The 22,966-nt window shown below is 47.9% G+C and overlaps 1 protein-coding gene across 1 annotated transcript in view; it reads right to left on the bottom strand.

Moving 5' to 3' along the window:
- Window positions 1-6,215: 6,215 nt before the first annotated feature.
- c5h5orf22 (chromosome 5 C5orf22 homolog) overlaps window positions 6,216-22,966 on the bottom strand; it is a 32,085-nt gene continuing 15,334 nt past the window's right edge. The window contains exons 6-9 of the mRNA XM_085989258.1: window positions 20,312-20,433; window positions 12,397-12,463; window positions 9,846-9,985; window positions 6,216-6,444 (exon numbers count right to left, since the gene is read on the bottom strand). Of these exons, the coding sequence (XP_085845384.1) occupies window positions 6,333-6,444; window positions 9,846-9,985; window positions 12,397-12,463; window positions 20,312-20,433 (441 nt within the window). The 3' untranslated portion in view covers window positions 6,216-6,332. The remainder of the gene's footprint in view (window positions 6,445-9,845; window positions 9,986-12,396; window positions 12,464-20,311; window positions 20,434-22,966) is intronic.

The following is a 22,966-nucleotide window of genomic DNA, read 5'->3' as shown; positions in this document are numbered from 1 at the left end:
AGCAGTGAAAAGATTAGTACTCAGGCACGATGATGTACTAGACAGCGGGGAAATTAAAAATATTTCAGACAGGTAAGAGCCGCCTTCTTCGTCTTCTTCTTAGGCAGTCCCTCGGAACCGAGGATGACTTGCTTCCACATTAAAAATGAGTTCTCAGGTGACTGATGAGTCCAATGCGGGACCTACAGTCTCTGTCACAGGTGGGGCAGACGGTGGTTGAAGGGGCAGGTGGGTGGGGTGCTTGGGTTGACGTGCGTTCCTTTCGCTGTTTGCACTCGGCTTCCCGCTTGCTCCCGGCGAAGAGACTCGAGGTGTTCGGCGCCTTCCCGGATGCTTCTCCTCCACTTTGTGCAGTCTTGGGCCAAGGATTCCCAGGTGTCGGTGGGGGATGTTGCACTTTTGCAAGGAAGCTTTGAGGGTGTCCTTGAAGCATTTTCTCTGCCCACCTGAGGCTCTCATGCCATGTCAGAGCTCCGAGTAGAGCGCTTGTTTTGGGTAAGAGCCAGGGTGATTTTAACTGTCCACCCACCAGGTTTCTGCTGAGCGAGTAGGGTTAAAATCCCCCCCCCCCATAGTATTCATCTCTGCTTGGAAAAAGTATTATTCTCCTAGTGGATATCCTTTGACATTGGCCACAGAAAATGAATTTCCCTCAGCGTGTTGGGGATGCTCTCAATATGGTGTGGAGGTCAGCAACCTCTGGAGTTTATATAGCTGCAGCTACCAGTAGACGTGTACACATTGCAGGTGTGAGGGCAGGTGAGGACAAAACCAATCTCTGAAGGGACACAAAAAAACCCTGGTACAACTGAAGCAATGAATTAAGAAAACAGAGAGTAGCTATTCCAAACTTACTGTTATCCAGGTTAGGAGTGAATGCCGATAACATACCTCAGTTACTATCGCAACAAAGGGTTCTTAGTCCTTCAACAATAACTTCCGCGTGATTCAGGACCAAGTGGTTTATTCAACAAGAATTTTAATATATACATAAGATAGTCACCAATTAAGCCATAAGGGAATTCAGGAGAAACTTCTTTACCCAGAGAGTGTTGAGAATGGGGAACTTTTTATCACAAGGAGTGGTTGAGGTGAATAACACAGATGCTTTCAAAGGGAAGTTAGATAAGCACATGAGGGAGAAAGGAATAAGAAAGAAAGAATTTGCATTTCTATAGCGCCTTTCACAACCTCAGGACATCCCAAAGCACTTTACAGCCAATGAAGTACTATTTGAAGTGTAGTTAATGTCATAATGTAGGAAACGGGGCAGTCAATCTGTGCACAGCAAACTCCCACAACCTTCTGACTCAGAGGCGAAGGTGCTAACAATTAGCCACAGCTGACAATAGAAGGATACGCTGATAGGGTGAGATGAAGAGGGGTGGGAGGAGGCTCGAGTGGAGCAGAAACACCGGCATGGACCGGTTGGGCCGAATGGCCTGTTTCTGTGACTGTAAACACTTTGTACAGTAAACTCTTTTTTATCTGGCACCGACGGGACCGGCGTGGTGCCAGTTTATCAAAAAGTCCGGATTACAGAGAGGTATAAAAGGTACGAGAGCCCCGTACACAGCAACAGATCCAGGCTTCTCTGTTGCTTAGCAACAGGTGCAGGAACTCCGGTTACACAGCCACAGATCCAGGAACGGCCACTAATATGAAGTAAAACTTACCTGAACCTACTCCTGAATTTTGCCGGTTAACAGAGATTTCTGGTTATTTAGTTGCCGGTAAATCGAGAGTTTCCTGTAATACTTTGTAATATTGACTCGAAAGTGCTATAATACAACAGTCTTAAGATTACATTCAATTCTAAGCAAGTGATACAACCTGGCTCCCAGGCCCGGAGTGATCAGTTCCGGCTCTCTAGGCTGCCTCCTCGCCTACGGAATTTCGACCGCCCCGTGAATTCTAACTTTCTAAAGGGGGAAAGCTCTATCTTTATACTATTCAGCTGCCTCGGGCTGCACGTACAGCTCTCTGTTCTTATCTTCTAGTTGTAAATTTTCCCGCCAAGCTGACGTCAGCACGCTGAGCTGTTTCAGCAGCGCCCGGATCGCCTCGGCCTCCATCTCTGTCTTCCAGGCTCGTTACTGTCCTTTGGAAGGTGCAGGCTCTGTCTGGAAGTGTCTGGTTCTTACAGCTTGTTCCTAAAACAAGACCTGTTATCGGTAAGCCCAGCCAATACACCCTAAGGACATTTTAACTTGCCCTACGCAGGGCCGGGTCTGATGGTCAACCAGTAAATGGTCAATATTCTTACAACTCCTCAATCTTCTAAACTCAAAGGAATACAAGCCGTTTTTATGCAACATGCCCTCATTATTTAACCCTCTAAGCCTCGGTGAATCTGCACTGTAATTTCTCCACTCCAGGGACTTGAGCACATAAAGCTAAGCTGACACTCCCAGTGCAGTACTGAGGGAGTGCTGCACTGTCGGAGGTGCCGTCTTTCGGATGAGACGTTAAACCGAGGCCCCGTCTGCTCTCTCAGGTGGACGTAAAAGATCCCACAGCCACTATTTCGAAGAAGAGCAGGGGAGTTATCCCCGGTGTCCTGGGGCCAATATTTATCCCTCAATCAACATCACTAAAAAACAGATTATCTGGTCATTATCACATTCCTCTTTGTGGGAGCTTGCTGTGCGCAAATTGGCTGCCGCGTTTCCTACATTACGACAGTGACTACACTTCAAAAAGTGCTTCATTGGCTGTAAAGCGCTTTGGGCCGTCCGGTGGTCGTGAAAGGCGCTATAGAAATGCAAGTCTGTCTTTCTTTCACTTTCTTTGTCCGCACACAGAGACTCAGCTCCACCTTCCCGCCACATGCTAAGGTGTCTGGAGCTAAGCAATGACTATTTAGGTTTTAACCATATTAATAAAATATTCCAGCAGGAATGCTGACGGTGTCCAGGAGCTGTGCGACTGACCAGTACTGTGAGAATCTGCAGCTTCTGTGCTTGTGAAGCTCCATCTAGTGGTAGAGGTATATAGCTTCAAGACTGACTGATTCCGACATTCAGATTACATGACGCACATAATGGGCTGGATTTTCTCAATGGAGACGTGCTGGAGGCGGGACTTCTGGATTCCGGGTGTCAGTCCCGCCCCCAGCGACATCTGACGAACCCTCGCTATTTTCCCTTGAATGGCCTTATTAAGCACACCTTGCGGGCTTACCGGCCAATTAAGGGAAAGCCGGTGACAGATGATGTCAGCGTATGATGCTTCATCTGTCGAAAAACTTTTGACAGATGGATTGTCAATGCTTGAGCTTTGAGAATCTGTCAAGCACTGACAATCTCTGTTCTACGGTGAGCCCTTGCACAAAGGCTCACCAAGACCTCTCTCCTCAGCAGAAAGCAGATGGCTGCTGCATCTGAGAATGCAGCAGCCATTCTCTCTGCCGTTGAGATGAGGCACCACCGGATCCTCAAAGGTTGAAGCCTGCAGACAGAAGCAAAGGTAAGGAAACTTTATCCAACACTTTACACTCACCTCTCATAATTACCTGTCCACACTTGCACCCATCACTCACCTCTACAGCTGACATTTCAACCCCTCTCACCCCCGCAGACCCACTGCTCGCCTCGCTGACCCTGGCGAGGTTCGCAGCTGTCGGGAAGCCCACAATTGCAGGGGTAAAATGGGGAAAAGCCTCAAAACTGCCTGCTAACTACCTGTTAACAGGCAGTTAATTGGCTCTAATCCCCTTCCCGCCTCGAGGAGACGGGTCCCTGCGCAACTCGGGGACCCGCCTCCTGGGAAGATGGCACCCGCTCCCAGTTTCTGCCTCCCCAGGGCTGGGAATATTCCCCCCATTGGGTCTGAAATTTGTGGTCAGCGGCGAAGCGACGGCGCTCACCGCTAACCTCGAAGAAAGCTGCCCATGAAGATCTACCGATCACTGTGGCATGAATTTCACCTCTCCCGACGTTGATTTGAATCTGGCACCAAATCAAGCAAATCGCCAGTGTTCAGCAACAATGATGTCATCAAGCAGGCTAAGCTGCCAATCACATTGAAAAATTCTCACAGACAGCAAACCAGGAAATAAAAAGCAGCTTTCAGCATTCACTTTTTATAAATTTTACAGAGAGCAAAATAAAGATTGGGACATACACATAGGAGTAAGGTACAAGTTAAAATATCATAAACAAACTTAAAAAAAAAAATTATATTAAAAGCCATGTAGTTATCATACTAATGGCAAAAATTTGACATTCCACAAATATAAAATTAGTTTTTCAGGGCCAGAACTGTTGTTCGGCAGTCAATATGCCATTAAAAACCCAGTTGCACTTCTTTCAACAAAGCTTAACTTTTTCAGGGTGGGGTGTTGGAGGGTGAGTTGAACAGTGATATTCCAGCGTAATAGGGGAAGTTTTCGTCCATCAGTGTGATTATGAATTGATTGCCGGCTCTGGGGAGCTCCACAGCGCAACCTGTGGCGGAGCAGGGAGTGACTGACCGCGGCTTCTAGATTTCCTCGTTTATCTGCGCAAGCGCTGACTCCAGAAGTTGCCGTCACTTTTAGAGGCACAATGACTGTGAACGCTGACAATCTGGGCCATTAGTATATTGTGGATATATCCAAAAATTGGTTTTGTCTTTCTTTGCTATAGCCTAGATATTGCTATTTGTAGTACAGGTATTAGCGTACAAATGCTTATCACGTTTTGTATATTTGCAGAATCCCTGGAGAAAATGGCTTAAATGGAGAAAACAGCACGGTTACAGAGGACACAGATTTAAGGTGATTGGCAGAAGAACCAAAGGCGACATGAGGAAACACTTTTTTTACACAGCAAGTGGTTAGGATCTGGAATGCGCTGCCTGAGAGGGTGATGGAGGCAGACTCAATCGTGGCTTTTAAAAGGGAATTGGATAAGTACCTGAAGGAAACAAAATTGCCGGTTACAGCGAAAGGGCGGCGGAGTGGGACTGGCTGAGGTGCTCTTGCAGAGAGCCGGCACGGGCTGGATGGACTGAATAGCCTCCTTCTGTGCTGTGACCATTCTATGATTTTATTTCTCTGGGGTTTTCCCACTCAAGTTACGGCAGGAGATTGGCACAACCGCTGCAGAAATTCAGGACTGTTAAGAATTTTCCACCAGTGCTTGATTGGCACCCCATCCCCTAATCTAAACATTCACTCTCTCCACCACCGGCGCACCGTGGCTGCAGTGTGCACCATTCACAAGATGCACTGCATCAACTCGCCAAGACTTCTTCGACAGCACCTCCCAAACCTGCGGCCTCCACCGCCTAGGACGAGGGCAGCAGGCGCAAGGGAACACCACCACCTCCAAGTTCCCCTCCAAGTCACACACCATCCTGACTTGGAAATATATCGGTTGTTCCTTCATCGTCGCTGGGTCAAAATCCTGGAACTCCCTCCCTGACAGCACTGTGGGAGCACCTTCACCACACGGACTGCAGCGGTTCAAGAAGGCGGCTCAGCACCAACCTTCTCAAGGGGCAACTAGGGATGGGCAATAAATGATGGCCTTGCCAGCGACTCGAGTGAATATATGAAAAAAAAATTCTCCCAGGCAGCGTGTCAGGAACACAGACTTGATGCGGATTGGTCTATTATGTAACAAGTGCCAAAGTAACAGAGTTAAGTAGCTAGTAATGTCAATGCTGGCAAGACATGGAACAGCAGAAAAGGTCAAACACTGGTGAACAATGGACAATTAGACAGCAACTCGAAAGGAAAGATTTTAAAAATATAAATCAAAAAACAAAGCACAGTTCCCTCTAGTGGCAAGTATCCTTTACAGCAACACTCAGAAAATCAACTTTACTTGAAAGTTATCAAAAGAAAGACTTGCATTTCTATAGCACCTGTCACGACCTCAGGACATCCCAAAGCGCTTTACAGCCAACGAAGTACTTTTTGACGTGTAGTCACTGTTGTAATGTAGGAAACGCGGTTTCAATAATTTTAAAAGGGAGTTGGACGGGTTCTTGAGGAAGAGGAACGTACAGGGTTACAGACAAAAAGTGGGGGTGTGGGACTAAACACGACTGATCTTTCAAAGAGCTGGCACAGGCACGACGGGCCGAATGGCCTCCTTCTGCGCTGTAAGCTTCTACGATTTACATTAGCTTAAAAACCAAAATCATGCATTGAGCAGATTTCCTTGCTAACTAAAAGTGCCAAAGAAGATTGTTGAAATAAAAGATCGAGAACAACATCACAATAGTACTGTTGTTAAAAGTATAATTTATTCATTAAATAACATTCTGTTCCACAAATTAAACAATCGCCCGGGTACGCATTCCGGCCCGGATATGAGGACGTGAGGTGACGTTTGACAGGTTCAGTATTCCAAGTGGATATCTAAAGACCGGTAGCAGGAGCGGAGCACCTTCAACATCCTCTCCTGAATAGAGTCCACTTGCTCGGAAGGACAATAATCATCCAGGCTGGACCTGAAACATGAGCAAAGCACCCGTTAGCTATCCGCTCAACGAGCAGTGCCACACCGAACCGGGGAATTAATTGACAAGATCCGCGCCAAGTAAACTGTAGCTTGCACAAAAGCTGCCGCGGAAATTAAGCGAAAATGTATTAACAGTAATACAAATTATTGCTTGGCCACTTCCGCTAAACATCACCTAAAGCATTAGGGTTAATACAGGGTTGCACAGCTAACAGCATATTGAGGCTGATTGATGTCTCCCGATTGGCACAGAGTGCCAATTGATTAAACTGCCTGTGGTTGATACCATAGATATCAGCTGATTGACTTCATGCTGTGTGTGGAGACCCAAACTAGCAGTCTATGCAGAGCAAAGAAAAAGACTTGCATTTCTATAGCGCCTTTCACAAACTCAGGCTGTCCCAAATGCACTTTACAGCCAATGAAGTACTTTTTGAAGTGTGGTCACTGTTGTAATGTAGGAAACGCAGCAGCCAATTTGCGCACAGCAAGCTCCCACAAATAGCAATGTGATAATGACCAGATAATCTGTTTTTAGTGATGTTGATTGAGGGATAAATATTGGCCAGGACACCGGGGATAACTCCCCTGCTCTTCTTCAAAATAGTGCCATGGGAACTTTTACGTCCACCTGAGAGAGCAAACGGGTCCTCAGTTTAATGTCTCATCCGAAAGACGGCACCTCCGGCAGTGCAGCACTCCCTCAGTACTGCACTGGGAGTGTCAGCCCAGATTTTTGTGCTCAAGTCTCTGGAGTGGGACTTGAACCCACAACCTTCTGACTCAGAGGCGAGGGTGCCACCAAGAAAACAAACAAAACTTCAAACATTTTGACAGTACGAGGGAACAAACACTTTCGAGCAGTGAGATTGTTAATTTAGAGCCAAAATTCAGGGCACGTAGGAGTCTGCTTGCACCCGCTGGGAACCGCGATGGTTGACACGGCACAAACACATCTTACTGAGGAGCCATAGAGCAAGAACGAGGTTTACTTTGCCTCTCAAGACTGGAGTTCAGCTCATTTCCCAGGGATGGAAAATATGGAGCGTATTTTCCCATGCCACGTATGTTGTTCGGCGGAGGAAGAGAAAAAGAACCGGCGCATGTTTTGTGTGAAAAAAACTATCCTGCACCCAACCCAACAGAGGATCACTTCCGCAACTCGGACCCCCGGCGCATGTGGCAAGGCATCCAGTCCATCGCTGACTACAAGGGCAAAAACACCAGTCCCCCAGTTAGCGATGCCTCCCTTCCGGAGGAGCTTAACAACTTCTACGCTCGCTTCGACAGGGACAACAGGGAGCCGGCTATCAAAGCCTTGCCACCCCCGGAAGACCAGGTGCTCACTCTGTCGACCTCCGACGTAAGGGGTGTTCTACGCAGAGTGAACACACGAAAGGCTGCTGGACCGGATAGCATCCCTGGACGGGTACTCAAGGAATGTGCTGATCAGCTGGCTGATGTCTTCACCGCCATCTTCAATCTGTCATTGGCCCAGGCAGTAGTCCCTACATGCTTCAAGACCGCTACCATTATTCCTGTGCCAAAACAAACGGCTGTGACGTGCCTGAACGACTATCGACCTGTCGCACTCACACCCATCATAATGAAGTGTTTCGAGAGACTGGTCTTAGCCCACATCAAAGCCAGTGTTCCTGCCTCTCTTGACCAACACCAGTTTGCCTATCGTGCAAACAGATCAACGGAGGATGCAATCACAACTGCTCTACACTCGGCACTGAATCACCTAGATGGTAAGGAGACCTACATCAGAATGCTGTTCATAGACTACAGCTCAGCATTCAACAGTATCGTCCCCAACAAGCTGGCCACCAAACTCCAAACTCTTGGCCTGAACACTTTCCTCTGCAACTGGACCCTGGACTTCCTAACAAACAGACCCCAGTCTGTCAAATTAGGTAACCACACCTCCCGCCCCCCCCCTGACCCTGAACACGGGGGGCCCCACAAGGATGTGTGCTGAGCCCCCTCCTCTACTCCCTCTTCACCCACGACTGTGTGGCTGTTAATGGTTCCAACACCATCATCAAGTTTGCGGATGACACCACGGTAGTAGGCCAGATCACCAACAACGATGAGTCAGCCTACAGGGAGGAGGTCCAGCATCTCGTGAAGTGGTGCGCCGATAACAACCTGGCCCTTAACACCAAGAAAACAAAAGAAATCATTGTGGACTTCAGGAAGTCCAAAGGCGGAAGTCACACCCCCATCCACATCAATGGGGCTGTGGTGGAAAGGGTGGACAGCTTTAAGTTCCTCGGAGTCCACATCACGGAAGACCTCTCCTGGTCCCTCAACAACACCTCTCTGGTGAAGAAGGCCCAGCAGCGCCTATATTTCCTAAGGAGGCTGAAGGGATGTAATCTGTCACCCCTGATCCTCTCTAACTTTTACCGCTGCACTATAGAGAGCATCCTAACAAACTGTATCACAGTATGGTATGGCAGCTGTAGCTACTATGACCGGAAAGCCCTGCAGCGGGTAGTCAAAACTGCCCAACGCATTACCGGCACCCGGCTACCGACCATAGAGCACATATACCAGAAACGCTGTCTACGGAGGTCACGGTCCATCATCAAAGACCCTACCCACCCCAGCCACAGTCTGTTCGCCCTCCTGCCATCTGGGAGACGCTACAGATGCATTCGCACCCGTACGACCAGATTTAGGAACAGCTTCTTTCCTAGGGTTGTCATCCTACTGAACTCCACAAAAACTCTAAAGCCTGCACATCTGCCGATGCACTTTATTATGGTTATGTTTATGTTAATGTATTACAAGCCAAATGTATGTTGAATGTTTAAATGTCTTAATCCAAATGTACATTCTCAGGAGCCGCAAGCCTACATTTCGTTGTACTGCACTTGTGCACTAACAATGACAATAAAAGTTGATTTGATTTGATTTTGATTTGATTTGACAATCACCTCTGGCTTCAAGTTGAGACGAGTGCTCACAGATAGGACGCGAGACCAGATCGCAGCATAAATCCCTTTGCTTCAAGCTGTGCACAGAACTATATGCACTGTACAGGAAACTTTGGTTTATCCGGAGGTTGTATGGCCGGAAACCTTGATCCACCGGCAGAAATCAGGAGCCGAACCTTTTTCTTCTCGTGGCTTTTTTTTCCAACAGTCAGGCTCTGCAAAGTCTCTCTGAAGCTGTTGCTAAGCTACAGAGACGCTGCCAAGGTAGGGCCGACTGTTTAGAAGCTGTTGCTAAGCAACAGTGTTTGTTGCCAGATACGGAGCTGCAAATCTCCATATGCTTCAACATTAGCGCTGGTTTGTCCGGCAGTTTTGATAGATCGGCAACAGCTCGGTCCCGGATATCACAAAGTTTCCTGTACTGAAGTAACCTATTTCATACCTCGCTATAGTTATGAGAGTTGGTCTGGGCAAATCAGTAAGTAACCGTTTTACAGACGACATCAGGTTGTCGATCTCTTCCTCAGTGCTAACGTGGTGTGGCAGTTCCGAGTAATCGCAAGTTAAACCAGCCTGGTGAACCTGGAAATGAAAACGAGCCCAGGTCAAAACAGTGGGGCGGTGTTAACAAATTGTTTATAATTTCACTGGTATATGCTTTAGTTTAAAATTAAAATTCATACACGCGCTTGCGCCCACCCAACCACCACTTGGATGGTTCGGTGAGATGCTGAATTTTTTTTATTCGTTTATGCTTTGTGGGTGTCGCTGGCAAGGCCAGCATTTATTGCCCATCCCTAGTTGCCCTTGAGAAGGTGGTGGTGAGCCGCCTTCTTGAACCGCTGCAGTCCGTGTGGTGAAGGTGCTCCCACAGTGCTGTTAGGGAGGGAGTTCCAGGATTTTGACCCAGCGACGATGAAGGAACGGCCGATATATTTCCAAGTCAGGATGGTTTGTGACTTGGAGGGGAACTTGGAGGTGGTGGTGTTCCCATGCGCCTGCTGCCCTTGTCCATCTAGGTGGAAGAGGTCGCGGGTTTGAGAGGTGCTGTTGAAGAAGCCTTGGTGACTTGCTGCAGTGCATCTTATAGATGGTACACACTGCAGCCACGGTACGCCGGTGGGGAGGGAGTGAATGTTTAAGGTGGTGGATGAGGTGCCAATCAAGCCAGCTGCTTTTTCCTGGATGGTGTCGAGCTTCCAGGCAAGTGAAGATTATTCCATCACACTCCTTACTTGTGCCTTGTAGATGGTGGAAAGGCTTTCCGGAGTCAGGTGGTGAAACACTCGCCGCAGAATACCCAGCCTCTGACCTGCTCTTGTTGCCACAGTATTTATGTGGCTGGTTCAGTTAAGTTTCTGGCCAAAGGTGACCCCCAGGATGTTGCTAGTGGGGGATTCGGCGATGGTAATGCCGTTGAATGTCAAGGGGCGGTGGTTAGACTCTCGCTTGTTGGAGATAGTCATTGCCTGGCACTTGTGTGGCGCAAAAGTTACCTGCCACTTATCAGCCGAAGCCTGAATGTCGTCCAGGTCTTGTTGCAATTAGGGATGGGGTGCCAATCACGCGGGCTGCTTGGTCCTGGATGGTGTCGAGCTTCCTGAGTGAGTGCAGCTCTGACAACATTCAGGCAAGTGGCGCATACAGATCAGGAAAGGCCCAAGCACAATGCACAGTCCATGTGTGAGAATTAGAGGCACTATGATCGGCCTCATCTCTCCTGGGCTCTTTGGGCGGGATGGGGGGGGGGGTGGCGGCGTTAATGTATGGATGTAGCTGAGGACAGAATCAGCCTCAGTTGTGATGCTGTTCATGGCTGAACAGCCAGCTGGCACTCACTGCTTAGTTTCACACATGACAAATTCTCACTTGGCCAAGATATTGGAGGGGGTCTTGAAATCCACTTCAGTCTGGAGGGTTGGCAGAAGCTAGTTAGAGAAACAAGAAGTAGCTACACAGGATAGTATGTTTGCTACAGTCCACTCCACGATATTTATGGTTTTGATGGAGTAAATAAGGTGAAACTGTTTCCCGTGGCAGAAGGTTCAGTGACCAGAGGACACAGATTGAAGGTGTTTGGCAAAAGAACCAGAGGCGACATTTTATTTGGGGGGGGGGGGGGGGGGCGAAAAAGGCCTGTGGGAGCACTTTCACCACAGGGACTGCAGCGGTTCAAGGCTGCGGCTCACCACCACCTTCTCGCGGGCAATTAGGGATGGGCAATAAATGCTGGCCTTGTCAGCGACGCCCACATCCCATGAACAAATACAAAAAAAAACATTTTTTTTTTACACCGCGAGTTGTTGTGATGGGGAACGCGCTCCCTGAAAGGGCTGTGGAAGCAGATTCAATAGGAACTTTCAAAAGGGAATTGGGTAAATACTTGAAGGGAAATTTTTTTTGCAGGGCTATTGGGGAAAGAGCAGGGGGAGTGGGACTACCAACGAGCCGGCACAGGGACGATGGGCCGAATGGCCTCCTCCTTGTGCTTTATGATAGATTCATAACATAACATAACGTTGTGTTATGAATCTATGTGCTTTGTCATTCTGATTCAGAAATCAACTAACTCCAATACACTGAAGAATCACATGAAACGCTCCTTTACTATTAGTACTTTCCGAATGACGCATGATTCACCATCAATGTTCCCTTTAAGCTGTCCGGCTTTTAAATGGGAAACCGCGCATGCGTGGTTATATGGGCCACACAGCCCCTTAAAGGGGCCGCGCACCCAAAAAAAATAAAGGGAACATTGGACACCACCATACCCTGTACCCTCAAGAGTTCAGTTCATTTAAATTAAGATTTCAAAATTTACTCCTCTAAAAACTAGGATATAGCCACCAGTTTAAAAAAATTGTAATACATGGTTGATAGGTATCGCTCTTTATTGAATGAGGACGATTTAGTCTGGCTAGGAGTCTCGCTGGTCTAATCCAGCAGCTATTTAGGAATTGTCCAACAACACAGGTGGGTGCTGCCGTACCTACCATTTCATAGTCGGGCGACCCCAGCCTCTCCTTCAGGCTAACCACAAGCTGAGCGAGCATTTCCATGCTGCAAATAGATTTTAAAAATCCAGTGAGACAATTACTGTAACGTAGGAGAGCGTTTTGGAACGCAATCAAAAATAAAATCACAGTGCGATGTCCGGAGATGTATTCACGGATGTGCAAATGACCCGACAAATTGAAAAAGAAATTGCCAACACAAGAGCAGAAGTACGGCGGATGCTGGAAATCTGAAATAAAAACAGAAAATGCTGGAAACACTCAGCGGATCAGGGCAGCATCTGTGGAGAGAGAAACAGAGTTATCGTTTCAGGTCGATGATCTATCGTCAGAACTGGAAAAAGTTAGAGATGGAACAGGTGTTTAAGCAAGTGTAGGGACAGGGAAAGGGGGGAGGGGGGCAAGAACAAAAGGGAAGGTCTGTGATAGGGTAGAAGGCAGGAGAGATTAAATGACAAAAGGGATGATGGTGCGAGGCAAAAGGAGATGGCAATGGGACAAGTTAAGAAACAAAAGATGGGTCTAGAAGAGGTGTAAATGGGAATAGCAGAATGATCAACAGCTGCCGTCTGAAAAAAATGGGGGCAGTGGTTATGATCTGAAATTATTGAACTCAGTGTCGAGTCCGGAAGGCTGTAAAGTGCCTAATGGAAAGATGAGGTGCTGTTCCTCGAGCTTACGCTGAGCTTCCATGGAACAGTGTAAGAGGTCGAGGTCAGAGTGCGAGTGGAGCGGAGAATTGAAGTGACAGGCGAACCACAATATTTACGTAGGCGGCGTATTTTGACCTTTACCGACTGCATTCATCTTCAAAATGTTTTCTCCGGCTAAAAGTAAGGTTTCACTGGATCAACAAAAACTGAAATTCAGTGCGATCCAATTTTTAAAGTCAATGTGCAATCTGTAGATTCGACTGTTCCAACGCACTCCTGGCCGGCCTCCCATCTCCCACCTTCCAGAAACATGAACTCATCCAAAACTCGGCTGCCCCGTGTCCTAACTCGCACCAAGTCCCATTCACCCATCACCCCTGCACTCGCTGACCTACACTGGCTCTCGGCCCGGCAACGCCTCCATTTTAAAATTCTCATCCTTGTTTTCAAATCCCTCCATGGCCTCGCCCCTCCCTATCTCTGCAATCTTCAGCCCCACAACCCTACCCGCCCCCCGAGATATCTGCGCTCCTCTAATTCTGGCCTCTTTTCATCCCTGGTTATAATCGCTCAACCTTTGGCGGCCGTGCCTTCTGTTGCCTGGGCCCTAAGCTCTGGAATTCCCTGCCTAAACCTCTCCGCCTCTCTACCGCTCTCTCCTCCTTTAAGATGCTCTTTAAAACCCACCTCTTTGACCCTGTCCCAATAGCTTACGTGGCTCGGTGTCAAAATGTGTCAGATTTACGCTTGTGTGAAGCGCCTTGGGATATTTTGCTATGTTAAAGACGTTATATAAATACAAGTTGTTGTTGTTGTTGTTTCATTTTGATCACCTAAAAAGATCGATTTCTTTATATAAAAGCTACTGCATTAAAAAAAAGTTTTAAACATTTCTTTGGGGGGTAATTTTATGAACTTTAACCTCTTAAATCCCCCCCAAGCACAGAGCTTCCTCAGCAGGGAGCTCGGCTCGACAACATGTGCAGAGATCGGCAGCCCCTGCCGGATTATCGGCGCACTTCAATGAATGCGGGGAAAATTCCCGTGGGGCTTCGCAGCCAAATCCCCCATTCACTCTGCCCTGGGAACGCCAAATAAAACTGCGGAGTCTGGAAACCAAGCACGAGGGTTTCTTTCTAGAGGGATAGAAAAGATAAATAGGGAAGTTATGCTAAACTTGTGTCGAAGCTTGGTTAGACCACACTTGGAGCCAGGTGTACAGTTCTGGTCGCCCTATTATAAAAAGGATATATAGAGGCACTGGAGGGGGTGCAGAGAAGATTTACAAGGATGATACCAGAAATGCGAGGGTATACATATCAGGAAAGGATGAACAGGCTGGGTCTCTTTTCTCTTCAAAAAAGGCTGAGGGGTGACCTAATAGAGGTCTTTAAAATTACGAAAGCTTTTGATAGAGTGGACACAGAGAGAATGTTTCCACTTTTTTTATTATTCCTTTATGGGATGTGGGCGTCGCTGGCAAGGCCAGCATTTATTGCCCGTCCCTAATCGCCCTTGAGAAGGTGGTGGTGAGCTGCATTCTTGAACTGCCGCAGTCCGTGTGGTGAAGGTGCTCCCACAGTGCTGTTAGGGAGGGAGTTCCAGGACTTTGACCCAGCGATGATGAAGGATCGGCCATAATATACTTCCAAGTCAGGATGGTGTGTGACTTGGAGGGGAACTTGGAGGTGGTGGTGTTCCCATGCACCTGCTGCCCTTGTCCTTCTAGGTGGAAGAGGTCGCGGGTTTGGGAGGTGCTGCCGAAGAAGCCTTGGTGAGTTGCTGCAGTGCATCTTGTAGATGGTACACACTGCAGCCACGGTACGCCGCTGGTGGAGGGAGTGAATGTTTAAGGTGGTGGATGGGGTGCCAATCAAGCGGGCTGCTTTGTCCTGGATGGTATCGAGCTTCTTGAGTGTTGTTGGAGCTGCACTCATCCAGGCAAGTGGAGAGTATTCCATCACACTCCTGACTTGTGCCTTGTAGATGGTGGAAAGGCTTTGGGGAGTCAGGGGGTCAATGGTGACCCCCAGGATGTTGATGGTGGGGGGTTTGGCGATGGTAATGCCGTTGAATGTCAAGTGGCGGTGGTTAGGCTCTCGCTTGTTGGAGATGGTCATCGCCTGGCACTTCTGTGGCGCGAATGTTACCTGCCACTTATCAGCCCAAGCCTGAATGTCGTCCAGGTCTTGTTGCATGCGGGCATGGACTGCTTCATTATCTGTGGAGTTGTGAATGGCACTGAACACTGTGCAGTCATCAGCGAACATCCCCATTTCTCACCTTATGTTGGAGGGAAGGTCATTGATGAAGCAGCTGAAGATAATTGGGCCTAGGACACTGCCCTGAGGAACTCCTGCAGCGATGTCCTGGGGCTGTGATGATTGATCTTCAACCACCACAACCATCTTCCTTTGTGCTAGGTATGACTCCAGCCAGTGGAGTTTTCCCCGATTCCCATTGACTTCAGTATTACTAGGGCTCCTTGATGCCACACTCGGTCAAATGCTGCCTTAATGTCAAGGGCAGTCACTCTCACCTCTCCTCTGAAATTCAGTTACTTTGTCCATGTTTGGACCAAGGCTGTAATGAAGTCTGGAGCGGAGTGGTCCTGGCGGAACCCAAACTGGGCATCAGTGAGCAGGTTATTGGTGAGTAAGTGCTGCTTGATAGCACTGGTGATGACACCTTCCATCACTTTGCTGATGATTGAGAGTAGACTGATGGGGCGGTAATTGGCCGGGTTGGATTTGTCCTGCTTTTTGTGGACAGGACATACCAGGGCAGTTTTCTACATTGTCGGATAGATGCCAGTGTAGTAGCTGTACTGGAACAGCTTGGCTAGAGGCGCGGCTAGTTGTGGAGCTCAAGTCTTCAGCATGACAGCTGGGATGTTGTCGGGTCCCATAGCCTTTGCTGTATCCAGTGCACTCAGCCGTTTCTTGATATCACGAGGAGTGAATTGAATTGGCTGAAGACTGGCTTCTGTGATAGTGGGGACCTCAGGAGTAGGCCGATATGCATCATCCACTCGGCACTTCTGGCTAAAGATGGCTGCAAACACTTCAGCCTTGTCTTATGCACTCACGTGCTGGGCTCCACCATCATTGAGGATGGGGATATTCATGGAGCCTCCTCCTCCTGTTAGTTGTTTAATGATCCACCACCATTCACGACTGGATGTGACAGGACTGCAGAGCTTTGATCTGATCCGTTGATTGTGGGATTGCTTAGCCCTGTCTATAGCATGCTGCTTCCACTATTTCGCACGTAGTCCTGTGTTGCAGCTTCCCCAGGTTGGCACCTCAGTTTTAGGTATGCCTGGTGCTGCTCCTGGCATGCTCTTCTACACTCCTCATTGAACCAGGGTTGGTCCCCTGGCTTGATGGTAATGGTAGAGTGAGGAATATGCCGGGCCACTTGTGGGGAAGAGCAAAACTAGTGACCATCAATATAAGATAGTCACCAAGAAATCCAATAGGGAATTCAGAAGAAATTTCTTTACCCAGAGAGTGGTGAGAATGTGGAACTCGCTACCACAGGGAGTGGTTGAGGCAAATAGTATAGATGCATTTAAGGGGAGGCTGGACAAGCACATGAGGGAGAAGGGAATAGAGGGTTACGCTGATAGAGTTAGATGAGGAAAGACGGGAGGAGGCTCGAGTGGAGCATAAACACCGGCATGGACTGGTTGGGCCGAATGGCCCGTTTCTGTGCCGTATATCCGATGCAAAAACAGAAAATGCTGGAAATATTCAGGCAGCATCTGTGGAGAGAGAAACCGAGTTAACGTTTCAGGCCAATGACCTTTCGTCAGAACTGGAAGGCGTTAGAAATTAACAGCTTTTAAGCAAGTACAGAGCCAGGGCAAAAGGGGCAGGGAAAGAACTAAAGGGAAGTTTCCGTGATAGGGTGGAGGGCAGGAGTGATTGAATGACTGAAGCGAGGCAAAAAGAGGTGATAATGATAGCGTGGTGGTCCCCACCATGGGCCCAGGGAAAAGCTGCCCTATAACTTTCACCTCCGTGCTCTCGTCACCGAACTCGGATACACCTTCAAAGAATTCCAATAAATTTGTTTGGATGAACCCACCTTTTATAGGCACAAGTTCCTAAATTCTGACAAAAGGTCAATGACCTGAAACGTTAACTCGGTTTCTTCCTCCACAGATGCTGCCTGACCTGCTGATCATTTCCAGCATTTTCTAAGTTTTTATTTCTTAAAATTTGAACAACTCGATCAAATCTCCTCTTAAGACTTCTCTGCCCTAAGGAGAACAACCCCCAGCTTCTCCAGTCTATCCACGTAACTGTGATCCCTCATCCCCGGAACCATTCCAGTAAATCTCCTCTCTACCCTCTCCAAAGCCTTCACGTCCGTCCTGAAGTGGCGGTGCCCAGAATTGGACCCAATACTCCAGCTGGGGCCGAACTAGTGTTTTATAAAAGGTTTAGCATAATTTCCTGGCTTTTGTACTCTCTGCCTCTATTTATAAAGCCCAGGACCCCATGTGTTTTATTAACTGCTTTGTTAACCTGTCCTGCCACCTTCAGAGATTTGTGCACAAACCCCCCCAGGTCTCTCTGTTCTTGCACCCCCTTTAAAACTGTACCATTAAAAAAAATTAAAAACGGCAATTTTATCTGTAATTAGAATTAATAAATATTTAAAAAGTGATGCGGCCCTGTATGCAGTTCTACTGATAATGCTTTGGAATTCCAACCAATTGTCAAGTTTCAACAGAATTTTGTAGACGGCCTGGTAGAGATCTTTAAAATTATGACTGGGTTGGACAGGGTAGATGTGGAGTTAATTGTGATTGCACTAGAGAGGGTACAGAGGAGATTTACGAAGATGTTGCCGGGACTGGAGAATTTTAGCTATGAGGAAAGATTGGATCGGCTGGGGTTGTTTCCTTTGGAACAGAGGAGGCTGAGGGGAGATTTAATTGAGGTGTATAAAATTATGAGGGGTCTAGATAGAGTGGATAGGAAGGACCTATTTCCCTTAGAGAGGTCAATAACCAGGGGGCAGAGATTTAAAGTAATTGGTAGAAGGATTAGAGGGGAGTTGAGGAGAACTTTTTTCACCCAGAGGGTGGTGGGGGTCTGGAACTCACTGCCTGAAAGGGTGGTAGAGGCAGAGACCCTCATCACATTTAAAAAGTACTTGGATATACACTTGAAGTGCCGGAACCTACAGGGCTACGGACCAAGAGCTGGAAAGTGGGATTAGGCTGGAGAGCTCTTTTTCGGCCGGCACGGACACGGTGGGCAGAATGGCCTCCTTCTCTGCTGTAGTTTTCTATGAATGTTTTCACTTGTGGGAGAATCCAAAAATAGGGGCCATAAATACAAGATAGCTACTAATAAATCCAATAGGGAAGTAAGGAGAAATTTCTTCACTCAGAGTGGTTAGTACAGGAAATTCTCTTTTAACCGGCACCTAAATAACCGGAAATCTCTGTTAACCGGCAAAATTCAGGAGTAGGTTCAGGTAAGTTTTACTTCATATTAGTGGCAGTTCCTGGATCTGTGGCTATGTAACTGGGGTTCGTGCACTTGTTGCCAAGCAACAGGGACGATTGGTCTGTGGCCTGAGTTCCTTCACTGTCGCTGGGCCAAAATCCTGGAACTCCCTTCCTAACAGCATTGTGGGTGTACCTACACCATATGGACTGCAGCGGTTCAAGGCGGCGGCTCACCACCATCTTCTCAAGGGCAATTAGGGATGGGCACTAAATGCAGGCCTAGCCAGCCAGCGACACCCACATCCCATCAATGAATAAAAAAAAACATGTTGCTAAGCAACAGGGAAGCCTGGGTTTGTTGCTGTGTACGGAGCTCTCGTACCTTTTAACTATACCTCTCTGTAATCCGGACTTTTTGATAAACTGGCACCATGGCGGTCCCATTGGTGCCGGATAATAAAGAAACTTTGTGCGATCCGGCACCGACGGGACCGAGCTGTTGCCGTCCCATCAAAACTGCCGGACACTCCAGCGCTAATGTTGAAACATACGGAGATTTTGAGCTCCGTATCTGGCAACAAACCCTGTTAGCAACAGCTTCTAAACAGTCGGCCGTACCTTGCAAGCGTCTCTGTAGCTTAGCAACAGCTTCAGCGAGACCTTGCAGAGCCTGACTGGTGAAAAAAAAGCAACGAAAAGAAAAAAAAACCTAACGAAACGGCTCCTGATTTTTGCCGGTGGCTTGAGCATTCCGGACAGTTAACCTCCGGATAAACCAAAGTTTCCTGTATGTGGATCTCGCTACCACAGGAAGTGGTTGAGGCGAATAGTTTAGATGCTTTCAAAAGGAAACTAGACGTGTACATGAGAGAAAAGGGACTAGAAGTCGATGCTGAAAGGCTGAGATGTGGTAGATGGGATGAGAGGAGACTGGTGTGAAGTATAAACACCAGCACAGACTAGTTGAGCCGACTGGCCTGTTTCTGTGCTGGATATACATAGAAACATAGAAGATAGGAGCAGGAGAAGGCCATTCGGCCCTTCGAGCCTGCTCCGCCATTCAACGAGATCATGGCTGATCATCCAAACCCTAGCACCCGGTCCCTACACCGACAGCCATCCCACCCAAGCCCTATCCCCGTAACCCCACATATTTAATCCCCCCTAACACTAAGGGTCAAATTTTTTTTTTTTTTTTTTTTAAATCATGGTCAATCAACTTAACCCGCACATCTTTGGACTGTGGGAGGAAACCGGAGCACCCGGAGAAAACCCACGCAAACACGGGGAGAATGTGCAAACTCCACACAGACAGTCACCCGAGGCCGGATTTGAACCCGGGTCCCTGGCGCTGTGAGGCAACAGTGCTAACCACTATGCCACCGTGCTGCGTAATTCTATGTAAAAACCTTCGAAGAAGGGGGACATTTAAATCAGTCCTTGGATGGGCTGCTGTTCTTTGGAACACTGCGGCCGAAGACTGCTCCGATTCGGAGGTGGGGTCGGGCAGCCAGCGGGACCGGTCCCAGCGGCTGGACATCAAGTCGCATGGAGCTGGTCACGATGCAGTGGCCTACTGCCCTAACTGGAGGATCAAACCTGGAAGAGCGAGAGGGATAAAGGGGGGGGGGCGGGGGGAAAAGAGGAGAAGGGATGTACGGAAGAGAATTTAACAAGAAAAAAAAGCAACAGAATCACATGCAGCTAAACCTATCTACCGCCAGGGAAACAACGCTGCAATGTGGCAAAGCTCAGCAATTGTTGCACTTACCCAGGGATTGCGGCCCATTTATGTACGTTCTCTTCACTGTCATCTTCGCACAGGTCTGCAAATGCAGCTTCCATATCTTCTAGTTGTCTTGTACGAGCATCCACACAATCGATCAAGGCCTCCTAGGTATAAAGAAAGACAGACTTGCATTTCTATCGCGCCTTTTACGAGCACCGGACGTCGCAAAGCTCTTTACAGCCAAGGAAGTACTTTGTGAAGTTGTAATGTAGGAAACGTGGCAGCCAATTTGCGCACAGCAAGCGCCCACAAACAGCAATGTGATAATGACCAGATCATCTGTTTCTTTAGTCATGTTGATTGAGGGATAAATATTGGCCCCAGGAGACTGGGGAGAACACCCCCCTGCTCTTCTTCGAAATAGTGGCCGTGGGATCTTTTACGTCCACCTGAGAGAGCAGACGGGGCCTCGGTTTAACGTCTCATCCGAAAGACGGCACCTCCGACAGTGCGGCGCTCCCTCAGCACTGCACTGGGAGTGTCAGCCTAGATGTTTGTGCTCGAGTCTCTGGTGTGGGACAACCTTCTGACTAAGAGGCGAGGGTGCTACTGACCTAAACAAATGTAAAGTAGATTTGATACATTAGGAAGAGTCCAATCTTGGGTGCACACATACAGCTGCACAGCTTGTACTGGAAGTCAGGTGAGGCGGATGTTAAGTTGCTTCGAGTGACATTGCTTGCTATGTACACTCCTGAAGTATCTATTCAGGTCCGAAAGTCATCCTGACAATCCAGCATTTTCCCCTTTCTTTTATTTTTCTCTGAAGAAAAATATTCCTAAGCCTCATTGGGTTAAATTGTGTGGGTGACTGGTTGGAGTTAGGTGACATTAACACATTTCCAAGTGGAAATACAGAATTCACTTCCATATTCTTTTATTTACAGAGGGTGATAAATAGTATGCCCACGAAGGGTTTTATTTTATCTTTTTAAATCAAACATAGAGGTGTACAAGATTATGACGGGTTTGGATAGGCTAGACGGGGAAAGGCTGTTCCCACTAGTTGATGGTACAAGGACTAGGGGACACAGATTTAAGGTTTTGGGCAAGGGATACAGGGGAACGGGAGGATAAACGTTTTTACGCAGCGAGTGGTGATGACCTGGAACTCGCTGCCGACGGAAGTGGTGGAAGCGGAGACACTCAATGTTTTCAAGGGGAGACTGGATAGGCACTTGAGGGAAATAAACTTGCAGGGCTACGGGGATAGAGCGGGGGAATGGGACTAACTGGATTGCTCTACAGAGAGCTGGCACTGACTCGATGGGCCGAATGGCCTCCTTCTGTGCCGTTATGACTCCATCTTAGCTACAGCTATCACCTTTGTACAGCAGAGCTTCCCTGTGATGTGCGAGGAGTTCAACAGACAACATACCCTGCCCGATAGCTGCATCATGCCCCAAAGGTGTCCTTTAACCTGCGTGATCGACGCGCACCGTGATACCATTGGCAGCCACCACACTGACACCATCACCTCCTCCCTTCGCTAACCTCACAACTATGGCAGACTTCCCCATTAAAGGTGAAGCATCTCACGGACAAGAAGTTGTTGGGGATAGAAGAATCAAACAACAGAAAAAAAAAATTCAGACAATTATTGTTGTAAAAATTCTCTACAAAGGGCTGTGGACATTCAATCGTCATGGGGATCTGGCTGGGAAAGTGGAGGAGTTGAGGTCGAAGGATCAGCCACGATCCTATTGAAAGGCTATTGCTTATAAATCTACTTTAGTTACTGTAGCGATATTTAGTAAAAAAGATCTGATGTGCAAGATTTTAACTTAAATTTAGCTTGTACATAGAAAGCCATCTTTTTACTACCTCCCAAGCTAAAGACAGTAATAAAACTCAATATATTACTAGTTTGGGATAAACTAATACAAAGATGCCTGCGCCCCCCCCCCCCTCCCCCACCCGCTACCCAAGGTAAGACAGCAAGACGAACTAAATACCATTTCAATTCTCGGGCTAGGCTATGGACGCATTTTTCAAACTCGATTACAATACAACTACATCTCCCCTGTGCTCGCTGACCTACATTGGCTCCCGGTTAAGCAACGCCTCGATTTTAAAATTCTCATCCTTGTTTTCAAATCCCTCCATGCCCCCCCCCTCCCTATCTCTGTAATCTCCTCCAGTCCTATAATCCCCTGGACCTCTGTGCTCCGCCTATTCTGGCCTTTTAAAGATCCCCAATCCTAATCGCTCCACCATTGGCGGCCGTGCCTTCAGCTGCCTGGGCCCAAGGCTCTGGAATTACCTCCCTAAACCTCTCCGCCTCTCTCTCCTCCTTTAAGATGCTCTGTAAAACCTACCTCTTTGACCAAGCATTTGGTCACCTGCCCTAATTTATCCTTATGTGGCTCAGTGCCTTGGGAAGTTTTATTACGTTAAAGGCGCTATGTACAGGAAACTCTTTTTTATCCAGCACCGACGGGACCGGCGTGGTGCCGGTTGATCAAAAAGTCCGGATTACAGAGAGGTATAGTAAAAGGTACGAGAGCCCCGTACATGGCCACAGATCCAGGAGTCCCCGTTGCATGGCAACAGGTGCAGGAACCCCGGTTACACGGCCACAGATCCAGGAACCCTGGTTACACGGCCACTAATATGAAGTAAAACTTACCTGAACCT

The sequence above is a fragment of the Somniosus microcephalus genome, chromosome 5 (genome assembly GCF_052327205.1).
Source record: "Somniosus microcephalus isolate GS21.2 chromosome 5, FLI_Smic_1.0, whole genome shotgun sequence".
Classification (NCBI taxonomy): domain Eukaryota; kingdom Metazoa; phylum Chordata; class Chondrichthyes; order Squaliformes; family Somniosidae; genus Somniosus; species Somniosus microcephalus.
This window is presented reverse-complemented; position numbering and strand designations above follow the sequence as displayed.